This window comes from Lactuca sativa, chromosome 7 (genome assembly GCF_002870075.4).
Source record: "Lactuca sativa cultivar Salinas chromosome 7, Lsat_Salinas_v11, whole genome shotgun sequence".
In the NCBI taxonomy this organism is placed as follows: Eukaryota; Viridiplantae; Streptophyta; class Magnoliopsida; order Asterales; family Asteraceae; genus Lactuca; species Lactuca sativa.
In genome coordinates, this window is record NC_056629.2 from 43957125 (window position 1) to 43981858 (window position 24734).

At 33.2% G+C, this 24734-nt stretch overlaps 2 protein-coding genes across 3 annotated transcripts; both read left to right on the forward strand.

The window, feature by feature from the left end:
* The first annotated feature begins 11468 nt into the window (after nt 1–11468).
* On the forward strand, nt 11469–14466 carry LOC111906605 (gamma-soluble NSF attachment protein). Its single transcript, XM_052765533.1, has 9 exons — nt 11469–11627; nt 12664–12731; nt 12840–12923; nt 13013–13172; nt 13265–13402; nt 13518–13596; nt 13687–13766; nt 13860–13989; nt 14200–14466. The coding sequence occupies exons 1-9, from the start codon at nt 11581–11583 to the stop codon at nt 14299–14301; spliced, it is 888 nt and encodes a 295-aa protein (XP_052621493.1). The 5' UTR covers nt 11469–11580; the 3' UTR covers nt 14302–14466.
* A 986-nt stretch (nt 14467–15452) lies between these two features.
* LOC111906604 (protein unc-13 homolog) lies at nt 15453–22978 on the forward strand. Of its 2 annotated transcripts, XM_023902365.3 has the most exons (26): nt 15453–15726; nt 15813–15988; nt 16356–16420; nt 17305–17638; nt 17728–17794; nt 17963–18116; nt 18397–18564; nt 18691–18801; nt 18886–19095; nt 19348–19449; nt 19529–19759; nt 19843–19917; nt 20022–20093; nt 20177–20362; nt 20463–20618; nt 20736–20828; nt 20904–20975; nt 21068–21185; nt 21259–21449; nt 21573–21654; nt 21757–21849; nt 21950–22059; nt 22131–22208; nt 22291–22386; nt 22496–22591; nt 22679–22978. In XM_023902365.3, exons 1-26 carry the CDS (start codon nt 15719–15721, stop codon nt 22838–22840), a joined length of 3306 nt encoding a protein of 1101 aa, XP_023758133.2. In that variant the 5' UTR covers nt 15453–15718; the 3' UTR covers nt 22841–22978. The 2 variants fall into 2 exon arrangements, with proteins under 2 accessions (XP_023758133.2, XP_023758135.2); XM_023902367.3 differs by lacking the exon at nt 15453–15726 and having other exon boundaries at nt 15869–15987; nt 16354–16420.
* Nucleotides 22979–24734: the final 1756 nt, after the last annotated feature.

A 24734-nucleotide genomic window follows, 5' to 3' on the forward strand; every position in this document is an offset into this window, starting at 1 on the left:
ATTTCTTACACAAACAAAAACTAAGTGTTAGGCTACTTAGGTTGAGGTTAAAAAGAAATTTGGTATAAAAGTGAGTATATGACAGTGTAAGAGAGCAAAGAAACATGCAATTCGTCTATGTGGAGGAATACTTGTGGAACACTATGCAAAGCTTTGGTCTTATTGTAAAGACATAAGAATATAAAATCCAAGGTTAACAATCAAAATGGATGTCAATAATATACTAGATGGTAAGACTTATTTTAGCAAGTTTTACATACTTTTTGAGGACCTAAAACAAGGTTGGAGAGGGAGTTGTAGAAGAGTAATAAATATGGATGGTTTTTCTTAAAGGGTTTATGTAGGGGAAAGTTAATATGTGTTGTAGGAAGGAATAGTAATAATCATATTTTCCTAATTGCAAGGGCATTGTGTGTGTGGAAAATAAAGAAAACTAGAAATGGTTTTTGGAAAAGCTTAAAGATGACTTAGGATTGGCAAATGGTTTTGGTATACATTGTTGTCAGATATGGTATGTCATATACTATCCAATTTCAGTTATACTAGCTATATGTTTCATTTTTATTCACTGGTGTACACTATAAGAAGATGTTTTAGAAGGCAAAAAAGGCCTCCACTGAACCTTTATTCAATACAACCATGAAGGAAATCCAACTGCTTAATCTTGCAACATTTGCATACCTTTTGGATAAGAACCCCAAATCATGGAGTAGAACATTCTTTGTTGAGGGATGGATGTGTGATGTTGTTGAAAATGGATAAACTGAGAGCTTTAATAGTGTGACTAGGGATGCAAGGAAAAATCCAACCATCATAATGTTGGAGGAAATTAGATTGTATATTATGGAGAGACTATTCAATTTGATTATCAAAGGTAGTTCATGGCCTGGCTATAAAACCTTTTCCAACAATTATACTCCCACTCAATAAGTTACAAAAAGCACAAAGGTATATTTTATACTTCAATGTCCTTATTGTAAATGTGTATACTAGTTTTTGTACATTGTTAAATAGGTAATGGCATGTTTTATCAAGTGGTCTAAACCATTTTGAAAAAATAACCTAGAAAAGTCATATGTTATGGATCTAAATAAGAAAACTTATACTTGCAGAACCAGTAACTTAATGACAATGGATGTGTACATTCAGTGGCAATGATCTCATATTTGAATAGAAATGTTGCTTCGTATGTGGATCCAATGTACTACGAAACCTTTTACAGGAACACGTATACGTATCCATTGCATGAGATGGATGGTAGCAATATGTAGCCAACTATGAACTACATACCATTTTTTCCACAATTAAAGAGAATAATGTCAGCCAAACCAACAATCAACAAAAGAAATGATGCATTTGAAAGGATTGCAAGACAAAGGTAGGTAAAAAAAATATCGTGCAGTGTGTAAACAAGTAGGAAATAATAATTTAACTTCTCCCTTTTCTTTCAAATTAATCTAAAAGTTACCAAATGGCCCCTCCTCTACAAAACCTTCTCAACTTAGGTCTAGAATTTACCTTTCAACCCCTGCCCCTAAGAGTCTATTCAATATAAGTCCAAATGATACCAAACACCCCTTGACTACTTAAAATCTTTACAAAATAAGTCCTGAAATTATACTTTAACCCCCAAAACTCCAAATCATGTCATTGGACTCCTCGAAACCAACACTTCGATAAATATTATGGGTTTTAGGGCTACTATTCATTTATTAATCTTTATATATTTATTTATTAATAAACGAGATGTTACAATAACTTTTATTATACTTATTAATGAGGAATTAATGTCATATCCAATCCGTTCAGCTAACGACCCTCCATTAATCAAGGAAGCGGTAGGTGAGAGTGGACACCCATTCAACCGCCATTTTATAAGCAGTTTCCTTATACCCCCTATAGATCAACTTCGTAAATGAGGCCTACTAACGGTAAGATTGGACTCATCTTTATACGTATATAATATATATACATATTAATCTTTTAATATTATAATAGTATAAGGGTTGTATTTTAAACTTTTAAAACACTAGAGTTTTAGAATTTAATATTTCAAATTAAAAACTTTTCAATCAAATTTTAAATTCCAAAACTTGAGGGCAAATTTTGAAACTTTTCAAAACTTCTAGATCAAATTTCAAATAATAAAACTAATCACATAATTGTGCACATTATCTTAAATTTTGATCATTATCTTTTAATTGGATGAGGATATTAATTACCAAATCAGAAAATTCAAATTTAAACAGTTAAAACAATTTAAGGTAATGATCCTTATCTAATTTTTGGGCTGAAGGCCGAAAAAAATGCCATCAAATGAACCAACTCGTCAAGTCAGGGCATGGACCCGTCGAGTTCTGCTGCCAGAGAGCCAAAACCGATTTTGTTCCAGCTTTGGCAGAACACAATAGCATCAAATATAACAGAAAAAGACCCTAAGCTCTGATATCACTGATGGGCTTTGAGCATTACAACATTCCTATGGTGCACATGCAACCTTATTTGCTTTGGATCTAGGTTTTTATCAAGTTATACATGAAAATTAATTTTCCAAAGCAATAACCCTAATCTAGCATACAATTTTCATATTTAACAGTTAAACAATAGATATAAGAATACATTTCTTGTTAGCTGGTAGTAACAAGCAATCATTTCCTTGATCTTGACCTTCAAGAGCTTAGTGCCTCAAGTGTTGCACCTCTAATGGAGTCACAAACACCACTTAGCAATGGATGAACAAGAGAGAGAGAGAGAGAGAGAGAGAGAGAGAGGTGGAGGCTACAAGGATTCGGCCATGGTTTCTTCTAGGGAATCAAGTGCCTATTTCAAGAGCCTTGGGGTTCCTTTTATAGTTGAGGTTGCTAGGGTTTTCAACTGAAAACCCTAATTCCCTTGCTTAGGCCCTAAGCAATCCACATACCCCCAATGACAGGCTTTGGACGAAAACTCTATGGGCTCCCATAGATTTTCATCCACCCCTTATCAATAGGGTCCATTAGCCCAAAACAAAACTATCATTGATTTACATAATCAGTCACCGTTCTTTTAATCAGTCTCTTTTGATCACTAAATTAATTCCAAATTAATTTTTGATCAATACTAATTAAATAATATGATTTCTCAATTAATATATTATTCTTATAATATATTAATAAATCATTCATCAACCTCTTTTCTCATAATTCATCCTGTCAAGTTGCTATGGTGAAGGCAACCAAAAAGGACCATGCTACTATCGGGTCAAGTACATACCAATTATAGTTATGAGCTTAGACACCTAATCTAACAGTTTCTTTGTTGCATATGTCGATATATTGTGGATGGGCTAAGATGGTCATGCTTCATGTTGTAGGCCAAGATACCTGGGAGGTCCAGTCAGACTATAGGCCCAAGGGGGTGGTCCGACTATATTGTAGGACTTACGAGGTGGTCTAGTTAGATTGTAGGTTTGGGAGAGCGGTCCAAGCATCCTGTAGGCCTTGCGAGGTGGTCCAGGCAGACTAAAGGCTCATGTGTGCATGCATTGTATGTGTATTGTTGTGTGGAGTATTTTGTGGGAACTTACTAAAATTTTGCTTACAGTTGTGGAATTAAATGTTCCAGGTACTTTAGAGGACCGAGGAAAGGCGAAGGCATGATCATACACATAATCCTGTTGATTTATGTTTGAGAGATGGGATTGATACTTTGATTTTCATCTTTTTGATTTGAAACAATGTTTTGAATACTTTATGGATTCCATAGAAATATCTTTTAAAAATGAAAAATTTTACTATGGTTTTTGGGACATTACAGACGATGAAGGAAAAGTGGATCAGAACCAATGGAGCAAGGAGTGAAAGAAAACAAAGGGAAAGAAGGTAAAGGTAAAAGGGTAAAAATATGAATGAACTATGAAGATGGAACAAGATAAGAGGGTTGAAGTTTAGGATAGGGAAGAAAATAGTGGTGCAAAACCCAATGGAAATTGACTATGATATGTCTTTGATGTTATGTTATGAAGTACTTGTTATGTTTGGATTTATGTTTGGATATATGATGTTATGAATTTATGTTTCAATGTATAATGTTATGAACTAGGTTTGTTTGTTTAAAAAACATTTATACTTTTGACGGGATGTAGTGTAATGTCCGCATTTTTCGTTAGACAAATCGCGGATAAACCCTCGTTTACATTATCAAATTAATGTAAATTGTATTATAAATAAATTAATAAATGAAAAATTTTCTTACATGTTATGTGTTTACAACGTGTTCTATGTATATAATACTATATTTTTGTTATACGAAAAAAATATTATAACAACATGATGTTTGTATAAAAATACAGTTAAAAACATAACGAAAAATCTTTAAAAAAACAATTAAAAATAAAAGCATATTCAAGATAAATCATATAAACGAAAGTCGTAGTATTCGTCAATACAAAATTTTCAATATAAATAACACCAAAATCTGACTTCGTATGAGAAAGTTATGATTTTTCAAAGTTTTGGTGCGACACGATATAACAATGTCCTACACAAAAATCGAAATGAAAATTGATTGGTTGTTATCCAAAACAATCTAAACAAAATTCAAAGTTCTTGTAAATGCGAAACCTTTTATTTAAAGAACGTCAAAAACAAAGTTCATATGAAGATGTTATGAATTTTATACGGTCTTTGCAGTATAATCTTCATAGACAGTGAATTTAAAATGAAATAAAAATTAGCCTACAAAGTCTAAATGGAAGTTGTAGTACTCTAAAATACCTACGTGTGGATATAAATAACATCGAAAACAGAAGTCATATGCAAAAGTTATGAATATTAGAAGATTGGAAACTTTACCTGTGAATGCAATGATGTGTCACCGCCCGGAGGGTGCCACGTGGCCTTGTCAGGCGAGCACCTCCTTCAGCAGACTAAGCGATGTGGATCACTAGAATGACGACACATTGTAGAAAAAATGAGAAGAGTTGCGTCGATGAGGCGCGACGCGACTCTGGCTTAGTTTGCAGTGTGTCCCTTTTTCTAGCCTATAAATACGTCCGAGTTTTTGGTCATTTGCACCCCAATTCCTTTCTAAAACTCTCCCAAATATTCTTGGAACCATGAATCCTGACTGTAGGTATTCTTAAGTGTTAGCAGCGAAGCTCTGGAGCATCAGACAGCCCAGAGAAATAGAGCTTTCGGTTTCGGAGTTATGCTTGCGCAATTACCAGTTTCTTTAGTACCTTCAGTGGTTCCTATCCCTGTCATGTTCCTTGGATTATTTACAAGTGGTATTCAAGCTCTTATTTTTGCAACTTTAGCTGCGGCTTATATAGGTGAATCCATGGAGGGCCACCATTGACTAGTTTTCTAAATAGTCTTTTTTTAGTTTAACCTAAGGCAATGTTGTGTGACTAAAAAAATTGACTTAGGGAATGAAAATACCCAACTACACTATATATGATCTAGAGTAATAGAAAAAAAGATTACAATAAAGATTACAATATTGATATTAGAGTAGAGGATAAAAAAAAAGGAAAGAGATCTCAAAGATCTTTTTCCTAAAATTCCCGTTTGGTGCATTTATATCATAATCATACTTTCCCCTCAATGAATATTGGGTTTAGATTGGTAATCGAATCCGAATATGAACTATTCGGAGTCGTAATTTGACGAAGAAGTCTTGTACGATGTGTGATTAAATAAAAAAAGGATGTTCTAGAGAACGATTCCCCCTTTTCAGTTGATTTTATTCAACGATTGACCAAACGAAAATATTAATAAATAATAAATTGTACGAACTTAGATCAATCAAATCAATTTATATGCAACGATTCGCTAGAAAACTCTCTAAGTTAAGTTGCACTTACTATGCTTTAAGTGTCACTTATATGTAACGTCCCAAAAAATACCGGTAAAATTTTTTATTTTTAAAACACAAGAACCATACAATAATTTGATCAAAAACTGTAACGACCCATTTTTTTTTAATATAAACAAAAAATAAAACCAATCATTACCCTTTTAAAAATATAATTAAAGTTTTCAAAAAACATTCAACCTCTTTTATAAAATAATTTTTTTAAAAACATTGCGGAAGGAGAAAACATCTCAGGTTTAAAAACATAACGTCAAGGTTGTAAAAATCTGTAACACCGGAAATTTTCAAAACAAATTTCTCATTTAAAATCACATAATTCTCATAACACATTTTACGAAAATCTTATTTATTAAATTTACAATTCACAACTCCATAATTGTTTGGTTAAAATCCAGGATCCTCAAAAGCATAACTCTTTCACTAGTGTGTACAATCAAGTCGGTGCCTTCCCGCGATCCTGAGAAAACCTGAAACACATAACACATAACACGGTAAGCACGAAGCTTAGTGAGTTCCCCAAAATACCACACACACAACTCATTAGCCACTGGAGGCTATATCACTGTAAGACCCTTCAGTCAATGTGTCTCATTGGGACCTTCCAGTCCTACGGTTCGTTGGACCCTCTAGTTCGGTTTGTAAAGCTCCGCATAACATAAATCACAAAGACATAATGCACAACATGATTCACAAAACATAAGGCAGGATAACATGATACTCAATATAAGCACATAAGACCCTCCGATCACACATCAGTACCACTCTAGTAAAGTATAGTGAGAAGACTCACCTAGTAAGCGGCAAGCAATTATCCTCAAACTCGAATCTCGAGCTAGCTACTGCCTAACACATAGGGTAAATATCTCTAATTAATACTCGATTCTCGACTCTCAATAACCAAATGTTATTCTTCTCTATCCAACTCTTGAATTGGGTAAAAGACCATTTTACCCCTCCATGGTCTCCAATACTCATGTTGACCAAACCCTAAAGTCAACAGAAGTCAAAATCAAGTCAACAATCCATGTTTGAACCGAATCGTCGAGTGCACTCTCACGACTCGTCGAGTCCCCTCGTTTCCTCAGAAGTCTCATGAAAGTCCAGCTCAACTCGTCGAGTTGACCCCTAACTCGCCAAGTTATCGCACAATCAAACCCATCGGGACAAACCCTCACCGACTCGTCGAGTCAGGCCATGGAATCGGCGAGTCCCTTCGATCAGATTCCTCATTTAGACGATTTAAGGCAGATCTATCACTCCAAACACTAGATATCCCATTCTAAGGGGCGATTGTCACATAAAGTTGCAAGCTTTACGTTCAAACATGGCATATAAGGCTCATAATGCCAATACATACTCCAACAAGGCACCAAAACACACTAAATCTTTAAGTGACTGAATAAAGCTTGAGCCTTTGGACCCTCTAGACCTCACAAGTTCCATATCTGAAGTCTAGATCTAGAAAGGGACTCCATGTACTCATATCTCAACAAAAAGGTGATAGAAAGCCCTATTCATCAAAACATGAGATCTAATCACCACAAGGAGAAAGGTGGGAACTTTTTACCTTCTCCAAAAGCTCTTGGACGAAACAACACTGATCCACTGGCCCTTTTCTTGTTCCTTGATGACTCCTTCCCTCCTCTTCAAAAGAAATGTACCATAAGACCCCAAAATTGGCTCCTTTCTCACTCTCTAGCTCAAAAGGATGTTAGGGTTTACTCTCAGTGAAGGTGAGCCAAAAATGAGGCTATAAGTTCCCTTATATAGGCCCCAACCCCCGAGAAATTAGGGTTTCTCTGTCCAACACCTAATCGGCGAGTCAGCTCTCTAACTCGTCGAGTCCACTCATTAATTCCACGTTGGCAACTCGTCCTTACTCGGCGAATCGGACTCACGACTCATCGAGTCACTCTATAAGCCTCAAGGTTAAACACACATTAATGTATCCGAAAGTCCGGATGTTACAAAATCGCCCGACGTAAGAATGGCGGTCGACTGACGATAAGCGATTAATCAGACTCGGTGGTGATTAATTGGCGATTAATCGGGGACCCTAAATTATTAATATAATTATTTAAAAATTAATATTTCCTAAAAAATTAAGTATTTGAAAATTTTAAATTTTAAAATTTTGAATTTTTAAAAATTTTAGTATAATATTTTAAAATTTAAAAGCATAAAAATTTAAAAATTTAAAATTTTGGTAATATTTGAAAATTATTTTTTTTGAATTTTTTGAATATTTCCCGCCTATGACCGTCGAGGATCGCCAAGGCATGCCAAGCCCGAGTTTGACCGATTTTAACCAATTTCCGCTAAGCACTCTAATCGTAATCAGTTCGAGGTCGCCAAGTGATTTAATCGCCGATTAATCGGCCGCCAAGGCCGATCTATGCAACACGGCATAAAGTAGTAATTTTCATAAGAGTCTTCGAGAGAATGTTGTTTGTAGTTACTCCAGTCTTTTTCCCTTATCAATACCTGACGATCCTAAAAAATGTTAAATATGATGGATTTTACATGTAATAATGCAAAAAATACCTTAAACTCTTAAGGATACATGCAACCTAATTGGATCTATGTCATAACTCTATTGAAACAACATACTATTGAACAATAATAGTCTAACCCTAATAGAAATTGAAATCCACAAGTATAATTACATATCTTTGATTTGTTATTGTAAACAAACCCTTTGACCAATCCAATAATCTCTTGAAAATTAGCTTCAACTATATGCAAACCTCTAATGGTTCACACCCACAACACAAAGAACTCTAGAAGATTTAGGAGAGAGAGAGAGAAAGAGGAGAGGTATCAAATTTTCGGCTATGGTCTCTTAGAAAAGCATGACCGAAAATTCCAAGTGTGGGGTTGTATTTATAGCTGATTAGAAAACATATTTTGAACATAAAATAACATTATTTCAAATAAGTTAATTATGTAGTTCCTTGATTATCTACATGAAGGCTTCCAAAAGACTCCAAGAGGAGCCTTAAAACCGTCCCACAAAGGAGGGTTCTAGAACATGTCCTCTGTTCAACTTTTGAATAATTACAATTATAGTCCTTCAACTTTTAATAATTCTACTTAACCCAAAATTAATTATAATTAATTCTAAATTAATTATACTTATTTCTAACTAATATATTAGTCATATAATATATTAATAAAACATTTATCACTCTCAAAAATCAATCTAAGCAATTTTTTGGTTATGAGGGCAGCCTAAAAAAAGATTTTACTTTTATTCATCAACATTATACCAATTTAGTTAGGACCTCAGACACCTTACTCAAACAGTTTTCCACTTGGATAAGTCACTAACTATAATTGCTCATACAACTCCGGATAACCAGTAAATAGTGTTTTCAAGACACTACCAGACTATGTTGGTCCTAAGACAAGCGATCAATTATTCCTTCGTTCTTTCTAATATCGTATGAACAAGAGACATGTATTAAAATCAATCTCTTGTCCAAGATTCTGTTTCCCGATAATCTCATTTTATGATGAAGTCATTAGACTACCAATTGAACACATCAATCTAGTCATGGTTGGGTCCATCACTATAATGTCAGCATCAAAATACCGAGGGCCCCAAAGATATCACTTTTCCTAGATTCGAAAAAGAAAAAAAATAACTATTGTGGAGTGCAATTCCAAGTTTCACAAACTATTGAACTTTGCTAAAATATTAGCACCATACGAAGCCATAAATATTAATCTATGTTAGTAGGTTTCTATGGAGTTACAAATTGAACATTTGAGAACCCACAACCTTGGATCTAGCAATGAGAAAATCAAGGAAAGTTGAAAAGATAATGGAAGGTTGAAAAGATCGTGGAAGAAAGAGACAAAGAAAGATGGAAATTCAAGGCAACAAAAGGAAGTTTGAAGGCGAGTCTTGAGACAAGAGTATTATTGAATTCAAGAAGACAATGTTTGAAGGGAAAAGCAAGAGTTGTGATAGTCATGCTAAGACAAAATTTACGTGTTTCAAAATAGGCAAGATCAATTGGTTTGATCTTCCCATATGAAAAGAACCTTAAGCTCTTAGATGCCTACTTCCAATGAAGCTCGTACATTTCATCAGGATATATTATACTTTAGAGACATTTTGATGAAGCACTAGATGCTTGCTTGCTCAGGAGGCTATTCAACAATGGTTTCTGGTAAATAAAATTTTCATGTTTGATAATTTGTATTACATATATATGACATGAGACAACTAGATGTTTACATTGTATGTTACATGAGGAAAATTTTCCTCAAAGTCTATATTTTAAGTAAAAGGGACCGATTAATCTGACAATCATGTACTTTGTTGTCCATAAATAATGTTATCTTAAAATATCTATTATGTCATAATACGCTTGATTTTAAGAGAAAACCAACTAAGTGGAAAACTTTGTTGTTTTCATGGACTGTATTTATGTATACATCATTTTGAACCATTCATCAGATAAAATGTAAAAGATGTTTAATGTGAACATTTTATCTAGATTCTCATAATACATACATAAAATCTATATTTCGTAGTAAGAATTCGAGATTCTTGTTAGATACCCGAATGCGTAGTGGTTTTTTGTTGTGCATATGCAAACCAACACACAATACCTTTAAGATATGTTTTGTATAATGTGGTTCTTAAAATTCTCCATGATCTACCTAATTCCTATTCGTTTCTTGTAAGAAGATATCTTTTCTTAATTACTCATCATTTTATGTATCAAACAATTTTCTCCTTGATGGGTTGTGGAAGACATTCTCCACATATACATTTGATAATGTGAGACTTGCATAAGTAGGACGTCATATGCAAGAGTTGAATCTGGATCCTTAATCAAGACAACTTATAAGAAACTTTCCTATACTGTAACTAGTATGTTGTCTTATCATCGTCTTTAATTTGGAAACATTTAAGAATGTACAAAACATACCCTAAGATATTAACTCCAAATGATAACAAAATCGTGATTACTAATAACAATACATACAATAAAACAATAGTTTGGATTATAGACCAAATTTACACTAACTATTTTTTGGACTAAAGATGTTACAAAAAAACAAATCACATGAAACAAACATGCAATTTACTCTAAAAAATATAATCCTACAAACCAAAAACTCACTTTTATTCCATGTTTTGAAAACCGGACCGGACCGGCCGGTTCGACCGGTTCAACCGGGAACCGGTCCCGGATCCGGTTCATATAGGTCAAAAAACCGGTGTTTGTTTGAACCGGTGAAAACCGCTAAAAACCGGTCAAACCGGTAATAACCGGTCCGGTTGAACCGGTAAAACCGGTCAAAACCGGAAATTTTAAAAAATATTTATTTTTTTTATTTTTGTATTTTTTATATAATTAAATATAATTATGACATCATCCGGTTTTTCCGGTTTTTGAGACCGGTCTGACCGGTTGGACCACTTGAACCATCGAACCATTAAGACGACCGGTTCGGTCTCCGGTCCGGTTTTCAAAACCTTGCTTTTATTTCTCTCATAAGAACCGGTTCAAATTATTAATACGACCCAACCGGGTGTTTTTACGGTTTTTCTTGGACCGGACAAAGAGGCCTTTGAATCTTTGATGGCTGTGGGCCAATGCATATAAGCATTTTGGAAGCATCGTGCCATCGTCAATTCGTCATCCATCACAAGAACAGGAGATTTGGGTTTGCTGAAGGCAGTAAAGGTGTGACTAGTCAGCCATGGCCGGTGCCGATCCCGAAAAGCTGATCGCCAAAGCCGATAAACTGTCAGTCCACATTCTTCGTCATCGTTCTTAATCTGTTTGTTATCGTTTATCAGTATATAAATTTATGATCATGTTGGTTGTTAAACTTTGCAATAATTCAAGTAGGTTGAAATTAACATATAATTTCAAGTAACTAAGGTTTTTGCATTTGATATTCATGGTTATTGGACTCCAATTGAACAAAGTTGTGATTAGGTTAAGTTGATGGAGCTTGTATAGCATCTGGTAGTTACAGATCAGTGTCCGTCTGTTACTTCCAATACTAGATTATGTGATCTGATTGTTGTGGTGAAAGCTGGCTTTTTCTGGATTCGAATGGAATGTGTTTTCCACCTTTTTAATTAATGAAAACTTGCAATCTTGGAAATGAATAAGAGATTCTCATTAGTCCATAACTTGATAGGTTATTAGGTCAGATGGACAAAAAATTACAGGTTTTATCATATTCCTGGATGCCTCATTAGTTGAACCAGATGACATTGCTGTTGGGAAAATGGCCTTAATTATCCCTAAGAACTCTCTATAATAATAGAGAAAATAACTGAACACAAGAATACACCGTGGAAAACTCTAAAACCAGAGAAAAAGCACGAGAGTAAAATCTGGTATATGATAAATTGTTACAATCATATAGACGAATCTCTCAAGCCTCCCCCAAATTACACCCATGCTCTCACAAGTTTTGACTAACAATTTTCTACACTCTAAAACAAGAGAAAAAAAAAAATCAAACACTTCAAGTGTATTGATTAAGGCATTTTGAAACCAAAGCATTGGACTTTTTTATAAGTAATAAGCTTAAAGTTTTTCAAAACTTTCATCCTTGTAAAGATGTGACATGGGAACGTTTGTTTGAATTTGGAAATACAAATATAAACATTTAAATTAGCAAGCATCCATTTCAATATACCACTATTACTCCTTTTGGATTAATGTAATTAGTTTACTGAGAAAAGGTGTTCAATAATTATATAACCTTGTTCTTTTGTAATTGCTTGGAGAATTGGATTCATTTCTTTTTCTTATACTCCAACAGAACAAAACTTACTTTAACACGGTGGAGTGCTGACTGGAGGAATGCAACTCAATATTACGAACAAGCAGGTAAAAAGTTTTTAAGATTAATATTTTCCCTTTATAAATTCAAGCAACTTATGTTACATATAATATCAACCACAAGTTTATAATATATATATACTTTATTCCTTGAAGCTACTGCATATAGGTTTGCCAAAAAACACGAGAAAGCAAAAGTAGCATTTGAGAAAGCTTCAAAAGGACAAGAAATGCTCGCTTCATATCCTTCAACACTTCAACTCATCTTTCATTTCTATTTAAATTTCATTCATGTTTTATTACAATTGTTTAGACTTAACAAAAGATTACACCATGGGATGCTGCAAAGCATATGGAATCTGCTGCTGCTTTAGCAGTTGAATTAAGCATATGGAATGAAGTTGCTGATTTTTACAGAAGGGCTTCTGAGTTATATAATGAATGTGGGAGGTCACAACCTGCATCTGATGCACTTGCAAAAGGTGCTCGGTATGCATCTCAATTTCCCTATTAACATTTTATATTAAATTTGAATTTATTTTATACATTGTATGAACATAAATATATAATTTATTGAACAGTGCTTTGGAAGATGCTAAGCCTGAAGTGGCCATTACAATGTATACTGATGCCTGTTTGCTACTTGAGGAAGATGGCAAGGAAAATATGGTGTTTGATATATATCGTGCTATCACAAGTGTTTACATAAAGCTTGAAAAGTAAGGAGTTTCATTCCAATGGAATCAGCCATTCCATTCCGTCTCCAATTCCATCATACCAAACACTAATATGACATTCTTTCTTATTGGCTTATTTTTGTTGCTTCACTTGAAGGTATACAGATGCTGCAACTTTTCTTCTGAGATGGGCAGTAGCAGCTAATAAATGCAATGCTCTTCATAGCCAATGCAAGGTGCAAAAAAAAACCTTTTCCTTTTTTTAAATAGGCCATATTCTATTTTGCTAGCAATAATTAATAATAATATTTATTTTTTGGGTGTAGGCTTATCTAAGTGCAATTATCGTATACCTTTATGCTCATGACTTCAAGGAAGCAGAGAAGTGCTATAATGATTGTTGTCAGTAAGTTTTCTTTATACTATGAATATAGAATTTACAATTATAATAAATAATAATATTAAAGTGTAAATATATATTTTGGGTTGTGTTTTGCAGGATTGATACTTTTTTAAGCAGTGATCAGAGTCATTGTGCTAGTAAACTTCTTTCTGCTTACAGAGAAGCTGATATTGAAGAAATCCAACGTGTAGCAAAATCGAGTACTGTATCCAACCTGGATCATGTGGTAAAAAAAACCCTAAACCTTCTCAAATCTCAACTATAGCAATGTACTTTCATTGATTTGATTCTTATTTCATCCTAAATACAAAGCAATTTTCACTGCTATATATAGTAAGAGAAATAGAATGTTGTGATTGAAAGAAATGAAAGTGGGATGCTAAATATATTACACAAATAAATGAAAATATGTTGTTATTTGTTTTCAATGCTGCAGATTATCAGACTTGCAAGGAAGCTTCCTACTGGGGAGGTGATTGCAATGGAAATCAACTCAGTGGAGCATGGAGAGGCCCTTGATGAAGATGACCTCACTTAGTCATATAAAATTATCTCAACATGATCTTGAGAATATATACATATATATATGTGAAAAGTGGCAAAATTATTGTATTTGATTGATTTTATCGCATATTATTTGTTGTATGTTGCGTTTACATATTATCATTCTACATATTATGGATTTGGGAGCTTCACTTTTTTACTGAGTACATTTTGTTTTGAATTGATTTATAAATTATTTAAAAAAATAAAACCTTGTTGCCGTATTCTTTTTATAAAAGAAGACAGACATACAGATTTTTAAATAAATAAACAACCTAATAATAAATCTGATGGAAAAGTCCCATTACATATCACATAAAAATTCAAAAGTCGACATTATTTAATTAATGTATTACAATCTGAGCTCCATAAAATTAAGACCACTTGAATATCATTTTTTATTTTTATTTATTTATTTTTGTAAAAAACGTTTTCAAATGCTATATTAAATCATATAGTCCACTTTTATGTAGTTGGCAATTCCTTTGGATTTGATGTTAGATTTACTTGGAGATCCTCACGTCTTAGAGAATCAACATCATCTGTATTAATCATATATTTTTTTCATCTGAAAAATACCATTATAATATTTTATTAAACAAATAAGTACGTTATCTTTTCGCATATAATCTATAATTTAGTTTTTCTTGATGTAATATTTGATTTTTGTATGATATTGAAGTATTTATAAAGTATAAAAGAGTTAGAGGCTGCTTAATAGTCTATGACCAAATAATGTTTGATTGAGTCAAAAACTGATTGAATCATCATATGTTGTGTATAAAACCGAATAAAAGACTTTTATTGGTATAAAACAATCTAAATGAATAAAAGACTTTTATTGGTATCAAATGGATAAACCTCTCATCAGATCCGATATAATTGATACCAAACAACCCCTTAAATAACAACTAATTACAAAAGAAGACATTGATAAAATAGTCTATTAAGATGTGTAGAATTTAATGGATTAGAAAGATTAAAAATCTGAGTCATATTCAAAAGATAAATGGAGATTTAATGATCCATTGAACAATTATGAAAGTATTATATTTTGTTCAAATAAAACGTTTTATTTTATTTTTACCATAAAGGGAGAATAGTTGTTGAATAAAAGATTATAGATACGGCGGTGACTTGATCTGCTTCATATGTCATTGTTTGATATATACCTTCCAGTCTCTCTCTTCCCTCTTTCACACACACAAAACCTTCGCTATTGACAAGTTTATCGAGAGAAACAGAGATCCAAGGAGTTGGAACTTGGAAGAACTCTCACTGCATTTCGATTCATACTTCTCGCGTTGAAGTTTCACCTGCAACATATATCTTTTCATCGAATTCAACTTTCCTTCGTCTCAATCCGAATAAGCTGGTGGTAATTGAGCGACCATCGAGCTTCCGCATCGGCGATGGAAGAGTATGTGTAAATGCTCATTGAGTTTAACGATTTTCCTAGAACTTACCAGAGTTGATATATGTATCATGTATGTGTATTTCTGACAGGGAAAATGAAGTGGAGCTTTTACAGAGGTATAGGCGAGATAGGCGGATACTTCTTAACTACTTACTATCTGGTTCTTTGATTAAGAAAGTTGTGATGCCACCTGGTGCTGTTTCGTTGGATGATGTGGATCTAGATCAAGTTAGTGTTGATTTTGTTCTGAATTCCGTGAAAAAAGGTTTGTAGCTTTGCAATTGATTCATTTAATTAGTTGTACTTCCTCAGATTCCAAAATAAGAGCTGCATTTTGACTTCGAATGTCAAAAGGTTACTTTTGGGCGGTTTTATTATTATCGAGGGTTTTAGTACTTAAAGGGAAAATTGCGACTATGTTAAAGTTTATAGTAAGCACTAAGTGTAAGATATTAGTTTGCAGCAAGTTTCTTTATGATTTTGGGTATGGAAAGTGGAAAGTACCAAGTCTGACAAGAAAACAAGATGCAGCTCTTTGAAGTAAATGGGGAACTGAGTTTTTGCTGCTATATTTCTTTTTGTTTGACCTAAAATTGGAATCACTAGTTTCTGTTTCTTGAACTATTTTGCAGGTGACATGCTTGAGCTTTCAGAAGCCATTAGAGATTATCATGATAGTACTGGATACCCTCATATGGTAAGATGAAAGTTGAATATCCTTCCTTTTCAAAAGAAAATAGGTGGCATGTGTCTATGAGCTTTAAACAAACTATTTTCTAACATCAAACTTGATATGAACATTCTATGTTTTAACTTTTAAGGATTAAGTTGGCAGCTAAAATAAATTGAAAAACGATGGTGGATCAAGAAATATATATATATTCAAATGGATGCTCTCTTCTTCCTCTTATCTGATTTTTTTACAGATGAAATCCACTACCATTACACTCCTTTCTAGGAGAGTTTTCCAAAAGGAAGACTTTCAAGAAGATATTTTAGACTTTTAGTATAATAATATGTGATGAAAGTGGTAGTGTTGGGAGGATTTTTCATGGAAGAGTGGTTATCCATATTCCATAATCCAATAATTAATGTCTATATATCTTAAATATAATAATGCATATCTTTTTGGTGAATAGACAAAAACGGGAACTGTATTTATCTAGTGTGTAACTGAAATTACTCATAAGTCATAAGTGCCCTTGTTAGAAATAACAATTGATCCCATGTGCATATAAATACATAATCTTTTTATGGATATACATCATGAATCAATATGCAAAATTGTTTCCATAATCCATATACCTCCTAAATTTTTAATTGAAATAAATGTATTGGCCATTATCTATATTACACATGCTTTTGTAGTGTTATAGAGAAATATGCCAATTTAGCTGATAACTTCTGAAGAACAAAGATTGTTATCAATAAAGGACATCCCATACTGGTAGTTGCTGCAGATTTGAGGGGATGGAAGTAGATATATCACTGGGCACTTATTACTAGGAATCATTGAACATTGCATCACCTTCCTTTTTTGTTTATTATTCATTTATTTGTTTTTTTTTCTGTGTAATGAAGAATGCAGGGTCTGAAGGTGAGTTTTTTTTGGCTACCAATCCTGAATTATCAGGTTCACCTCCAAGGAGGGCTCCACCAGCTGTTCCTTTTGTGGCCCCATCACCCATTATGTCAGACATAACATCACTCCCCTTTGAGGCAACAGAAGAGGATGAACCAGTTATATCCAACTCAAAATCTTTTAACTCGGGCCCAGCTCAGAATTTAACTGTTGATGACATTGATGATTTTGAGGATGATGATGATTTGGAGGAACTGAATAGTCGCAGGTATTCAAGGAGAACAATGAATGATACTGCTGATCTTGTTGTGGGTTTGCCTTCATTTGCAACAGGTAAACACAAATGATGGAAAGTTTTATGAAAATATTGTATCATCTTCTGAAATTGGTGTGTAAAGTTATGTGTTTGGTCATTTCTTCAGGTATAACTGATGATGATCTTCGTGAATCTGCCTATGAAATCCTTCTGGCTGCTGCAGGAGCTTCGGGGTATCTTTTCTTTCTTTTCTGTCTTTGGCTCTTTGCATGAACTTTATTTTGTACACACACATAGTTTTAGCATTTCTTTTGAATTCCCATTTTGCTGTGATTGATTCTGTCTGGACTACAGATCTGCCAAACTACCTTTTGACTATTATGTAATGATTGTTTAAGCAGGGGACTTATAGTGCCATCAAAGGAGAAGAAAAAAGAAAAGAAATCCAAATTGTTGAAGAAGCTTGGAAGGAGTAAGAGTGAACAAGTTACAAATCAATCCCAACAATCGACTGGTTTGACTGGCCTACTGGAGACAATGCGTGTCCAGATGGAGGTACAGACTATATATTTCTGTTTTATATATACACTGTTTTATATAGTAGTCTATTTTGGTTGTATGATATATGGTTTGTTTGCATGTTGGACATGATTGATGGGGACTGTTAGAAACCATACCGAGTTTAGGTTTGCTCTTACAAGATAGGAGTTCTATTACAGATATTACTATTAGTTATATAAAGTATATGCTACTTCCTTATTTCATGTTATTAATTAGTAGACTGTGGACCCCACAAATTTGTGCTTGATAATAATAATGATTGTTGTAAACACAGATTTCTGAGGCGATGGACATTAGAACAAGACAAGGGCTACTCAATGCAATGGCTGGAAAAGTGGGGAAAAGAATGGATGCTCTTTTGATTCCTCTCGAGTTATTATCCTGTGTTTCTCGAACCGAATTTTCTGACAAAAAAGCTTACATAAGATGGCAAAAGAGACAAGTCAGTACCTTCTCTCTCCGTTTTGTTTCGTAGCCTTATCATATTATTCATGGGCATGTGTAAGTAAATTTCCAACTTTAACTAATATTGATGTAAGATGTTTGATCCAATGTTGTGTTAGTTCAGTTGAATATGTTGGAGGAAGGACTTGTGAATCACCCAGTTGTGGGATTTGGAGAATCTGGTCGCAAAGCAAGTGAAATGAGGATTCTATTGGCAAGAATTGAAGAATCTGAGGTTAAAATGAGATCTTTTTAGTTTTTACATATGCTATGCTCTATTGCTCTTACTTTATCATTTTTTAAATTTGTCTTATTTCAGTCATTTGCACCTTCTGTGGGTGAACTTCAACGCATAGAATGTTTGAGATCTCTAAGGGAGATTGCCATTGCACTTGCAGAGAGGCCAGCTCGTGGTGATTTAACTGGTGAAGTATGTCATTGGGCAGATGGGTATCATTTGAATGTCAGATTATATGAGAAACTTCTTTCCAGCATTTTTGATGTTCTAGATGAGGGGAAACTAACTGAGGTATGTAAATTTATATTCAAGGTTAAGCATGATTTTGTTATAAATTGATTAAATTCCCTCCCTCCACCTGTACCCTTACAAACCATGGTAGCATGATTAACATTAAACTTCTAATGTTGTATTTACTAGTGGAGTTAAATGCAAGAAGTGGCAACATTATTGGGTAGCTTTAACAAGCCTTAAGAAAGAAATGGAAGTAGCATATATGATGATGATGCATAACAAACAGCTATATTTTATGAATGTATGCAGGAAGTGGAAGAAATACTTGAACTTCTAAAGTCAACGTGGCGTATCTTGGGAATAACAGAGACTATTCATCACACCTGTTATGCATGGGTGCTATTCCGCCAGGTACTAACAGATCATAAATTAGTTTATTATAATATTTTAAAGAGCTATAAATAATAAATTTAGCTTCTTTTTTTTGCAGTTTGTTATGACTAGGGAGCATGCACTTCTTCGACATGCCATTGAGCAATTACATAAAGTACCCTTGAAAGAAGAACGTGGCCCACAAGAGAGAATGCACTTGAAAACCTTGTTTTGCAAATATGAAAGTGAAGAAGGCTCCCAAGAGCTATCCTTTATACAGTCCTTTATAATACCTATTCAGAAGTGGGCTGATAAGCAACTTACAGATTACCATTTGCATTTTCCTGAGGTTCATAATCAAATCATGTGTAATCCTTTCTGTTTTGTTAACCCTTTGTTTTTCTTACATTGCTTTTATTCCATTCTGTATAGGCATTGGCAATGATGGAACATGTGGTATCAATTTCAATGCTAGCAAAGAGACTTCTTCAAGAGGAACATGGATCGGTGTGTAAAACCCCATTCATCTGAAAGTTTTTCCTTTGAATAACTTGATTATTTACAGAATCTAAAATAAACTGGAACTATCATTTGTTTTGGTGGCAATGCAGCATGAAGCTGTTACAGATGGAGAGAAGATAGAGTCCTATGTATCATCATCCATCAAAAGTGCATTTGTAAGGGTAAGTGGTTCACTTACTTTCAGTTGACTCGATATGTTAGAGACCAAAAATAATAAAGTATGCATCCATATACTTTTTCACAGATATTGCAGGATGTTGAGACTATGTCCAATGCAACAGATGAACATCCACTAGCACTATTAGGGGAAGAAACTAGAAAGCTTTTGAAAAAAGATGCAACCGTATTCATGCCAATATTATCCCAATGGCATCCACAAGCAGTTGTTGTTTCAGCATCTCTCCTTCACAAGCTCTATGGAAGCAAATTGGTATGAACAGCCTCTCTCATGTCAGCCATTGCTGCTGAAAACTGCTTAATATGAAAAAAAATATAAAAAACTTTATTTGTGTGTGTTAATAAATTTACAGAAGCCCTACATTAGTAGTGTTGAGCAACTTACAGAAGATGTTGTGTTGGTATTTCCTGCTGCTGATGGTTTTGAGGAATATGTTATGGACCTTATCACTTCTTCATGTGGAGAGGGACAAACAGATGTCTCCTTGAAAAAACTTGCTCCTTACAAGGTATGGTGTTCTTTTATAGCATTCTACTTTCAGATTATTTCTTACTACTAGTACCTTTTTAAAATGGTTGCCCATTTACTATAATCAGATATATTTTTTTTGTTTACTTTTTATCAGATTGAATCAATATCCGGAACACTGGTGTTGCGTTGGGTCAATTCACAACTAAGCAGAATTTTGGGTTGGGTTGAGCGAGCTATTCAACAGGAGGTGACTAATTGAATGCCATTAATGATTTACTGTTCTTTTTCTTGGTTAATTATGTTTTTCATTTTAATATTTCAGAAATGGGAACCAGTTTCGATGCAGCAACGACATGGGAGTTCCATTGTTGAAGTTTATCGCATTATAGAAGAGGTTCTTATTTCTTTTTCTCTTTATTATATCTAGTCTTAAGCATCCATTTCCATTACTATGAATAACATACTTTTGTTTTTATGTTCCTTCAGACTGTTGATCAGTTTTTCGCTCTAAAGATTCCTATGAGATCTGGAGAAATGAACAGCCTGTTCCGAGGCATTGATAATGCACTTCAAGTATATTCAAAGCATGTTGTTGACAACTTGGGTATGCATATTTAATGTAGAAAAGATTCTTCCTTTTATGTGATTCATAATAGTGAATTTGAATGAACATGCAGCTAACAAGGAAGACATAGTTCCTCCTGTGCCAATTCTGACAAGATACAGGAGTGAAAGTGGATTCAAAGCTTTTGTGAAGAAAGAGTTGAATGATTCAACTTCAAGGATGCCATTGCCTGATATGAGAAAGTCTAGAGACATCAATGTTATGACTACATCAACACTATGTGTGCAGTTAAACACCCTTTATGTCAGTTCCTCTTTCCTTTCCCCCTGTCTCGATAAATGATGTTAAAAAAATATAAACATTTGAGATTTATAAAAAGTTAGGACTTAACAAGCTGACTGAATCTTTTATCACTTTCTACAATAGTATGGCATTAGTCATCTTAACAAGCTGGAAGATAGCATTTGGGAACGCTGGATAAGGAAGCAGAAGCAAGGAAAATCCAATAGTACGTGAACTTTATTTTTCTTAAAGAAAAAAAAATCATTATTGTGTTTATACGATCTAAAAATGAAATATTCATAATCATATCTGAGGATGTATTTTACAGAGAGGTCTACAGATGACAACTTGAGAAAAGAAAGCTTTGATGGAAGTAGGAAAGATATCAATGCAGCCATTGACCGGATCTGTGAGTTCACAGGTGAGAACATTTTTCAAATTCATCATATCATGGTCAAGTATTAAGTATATTCAAGATCTGATTTTATATTTTTTCCATGATAATTTTTAACATTTTACAGGAACTAAGATAATTTTCTGGGATCTAAGGGAACCCTTCATTGAAAACCTATATAGACCTAGTGTTTCAGAGTCCAGGTTGGAAACAACACTCATTGAGCCTCTTGATGTGGTATGTCTAACAAACAATTTTTTTTGATATTATTATTTACATATAATAATAAATGTTTAATGTGTTTACAGGAACTAAATCAACTATGCGATATCATTGTGGAGCCACTCAGAGATCGAATTGTAACAAGTCTTCTTCAGGCATCACTGGTGTGTCTCATTTCTATTTTTTCAGATGCTTCATGGTCCCTTATTTATTTATTTATTTAAGAAAATTTGTTGTTTTTTGCAGGATGGTCTATTTAGAGTGCTATTAGATGGAGGTCCATCGCGATTGTTCATGCCTTCTGATGCTAAATACTTGGAAGAAGATTTAGAGGTTTTAAAGGTATACATACCACTGAACTATAACTTTTTTTTTATGATCACTAAAAAAATAAAAAATAAAAAGACTGATGCCAAAAAGCTGTCATTTGTTTTGGTTGATTTATGTTTAGGAATTTTTTATATCTGGTGGAGACGGGCTTCCTCGTGGAGTTGTTGAAAACCAAGTAGCACGTGTTCGACAGGTGATAAAGCTGCAGGGTTATGAGGTTAGTTCTTCTAGAATATTCATTCTATTTGTATATAATTTTACGGAAAATGTGAAATGTTGTATAATTACGCATTTACCCTTGCAGACACGGGAGCTGATTGATGACATAAAGTCTGCAAGTGCTACAGACAGAAGCAAGCTGGGTGCTGACACACAAACACTATTGAGAATATTGTGTCACAGGGGTGATTCAGAGGCTTCTCAATTCCTAAAGAAACAATACAAAATTCCTAAATCTGCTGCTTAGGGTTTGTCAATACTTGGTCGTTTTGTATGATTTTGTTTGGTTAGTTATACCGTTTGTATTGTAAAGTTGATTTGTGAAATGCACACAATCGGATGGATTTTGATCATATAATTCATTATTGGATCGACTTTTCATTCACTTAATTTATCATCAATATGATCAGAATATAGATCTTTAAAACAATAAACTTAATTTCAAAAATAGTTTATTAAATGATTTTTTTAAACGGCAAACAATCCTACTCATAATCTAATCATAAACACCACCTTATATCTTGCAAAATGGTAAAAGTAAAAAATAAATAAATAAAAAACTATCAGACAAGATCCCAAAAGAAAATGTGGTATGGTTTGTCATATCTCATTCATCATGAGAAATCTTATTATATTATATAACTCCGTTTCCAAATGCACGAACAAAATTTTATTAATTTTTTAGAAACTTTAGATCAATATATATATATATATATATATATATATATATATATATATATATATATATATATATATATATATATATATATATATATATATATATATATATATATATATATATATATATTTTACAAAATTACTTTTCTACAACTTTTTTCACATCTTTATTTATATTTTAAAAATTTTGTAGTTTTTACCAATTATTTTTTTTTCCTTTTTTTGGGTACAAATTCGTTGTCGTAAGTACAGAAGTTTCCGCAATATCTTGTGTGGTGCTACCTCTATTTTTCTTACATTTTGTGGGTTTGAAACACTATAGGATAAAAACCAAAAAGTCATTTTGGGGAAGATACGAAATGTCTTACCTTGTATTCAAAAAGACATTTCATTACCCCATAAATATATTCCTAATGGAAGCTCAAAGATCAGAGGCTTCCTATTGATATTCAGGGATTGTGCGAAAAATTAAAATGCCTCTTAAATATTTTTTTTTTTATTTTATAAAAAAGCAAAATTTGTTCATACAACAATAACTTGACAAATGTTATAAAAACAACTGAAACAAAATAATGATAATACAATATATATAATCAAACATTATTACATGAATCGCAAGGCTCTCGTAGCAATATTGGAAGCCAAATTGTTTCCCAATTCTTCATAATCAATATTCTCCAATATGTCATTTTCAATAGCTATCATTGTCGATCCATTAAGTATTTCTTGTGACTTTGTGTATTGCAAGTAGGACTTTAACAACTTTAGTTTTAATCTCTGTCAACACCTGCAATATCAACATTAATATCACCACTGTTTTGATTTTAAGAAGAAACTTGAGGTTTTTTTTTTGGATAAACTTATCAAGAGAAATACTCTAAGACCTTAATTCTTCATTCTCTCATTCTCGTTCTCTTTTTACGTTTTTCACTATCCAATAAATGCTTAGGAGACACAATTTCTGAAAATTATATATGATATTAAATTAACAACAATATGAAGGTCATAAATATTGTTCTAATCAAATACGCGGATGCCACAAAACAAGAACATAATTACAGAAATTAAGGGGAACTAGTAATTAGAGAAATCATTAAAAATAGATCTCACATTTCGTAATGCACTAAGGTGAAGTTAGAATTCCAGTCATTCAGAATATGTGTGTTAGTGTGTTACACTCGATAACCAACACAACAATCGGAATATAAAAATGAGAGGATGTCAGATTTAGAAATTATGAATAATGAAATCCTTGTTTGATTTCAATTGACAATAAAAAAACAAAAAAAAAAAAAATTTAAAAAAATTTAAAAAAAGAAATTAAAAAAATAAAAACTAGAGCTGTAGTACAATAAAAAAAATGAGAGGTAGAGTTCGGTGGAATAAGAAAACAAGAATCATGCTTCAAATTTGGAAGATTGGAATTGGAACAAAAAATAAGCTCTTGTTTGCTATAAATTTAC

What these genes read in the sequence shown, in the direction of transcription:
- LOC111906605 (XM_052765533.1), top strand. Translation starts at nt 11,581, where the DNA reads ATGGCCGGTGCCGATCCCGAAAAGCTGATCGCCAAAGCCGATAAACT. An exon ending in AGGACAAGAAATGCTCGCTT is followed by an intron (nt 12,924 to 13,012) that starts CATATCCTTCAA and finishes AACAAAAGATTA; the next exon opens with CACCATGGGATGCTGCAAAG. An exon ending in TATCCAACCTGGATCATGTG is followed by an intron (nt 13,990 to 14,199) that starts GTAAAAAAAACC and finishes TCAATGCTGCAG; the next exon opens with ATTATCAGACTTGCAAGGAA.
- LOC111906604 (XM_023902365.3), top strand. An exon ending in TAAGATGGCAAAAGAGACAA is followed by an intron (nt 18,565 to 18,690) that starts GTCAGTACCTTC and finishes GTGTTAGTTCAG; the next exon opens with TTGAATATGTTGGAGGAAGG. An exon ending in GAAGCAAGGAAAATCCAATA is followed by an intron (nt 21,655 to 21,756) that starts GTACGTGAACTT and finishes TGTATTTTACAG; the next exon opens with AGAGGTCTACAGATGACAAC.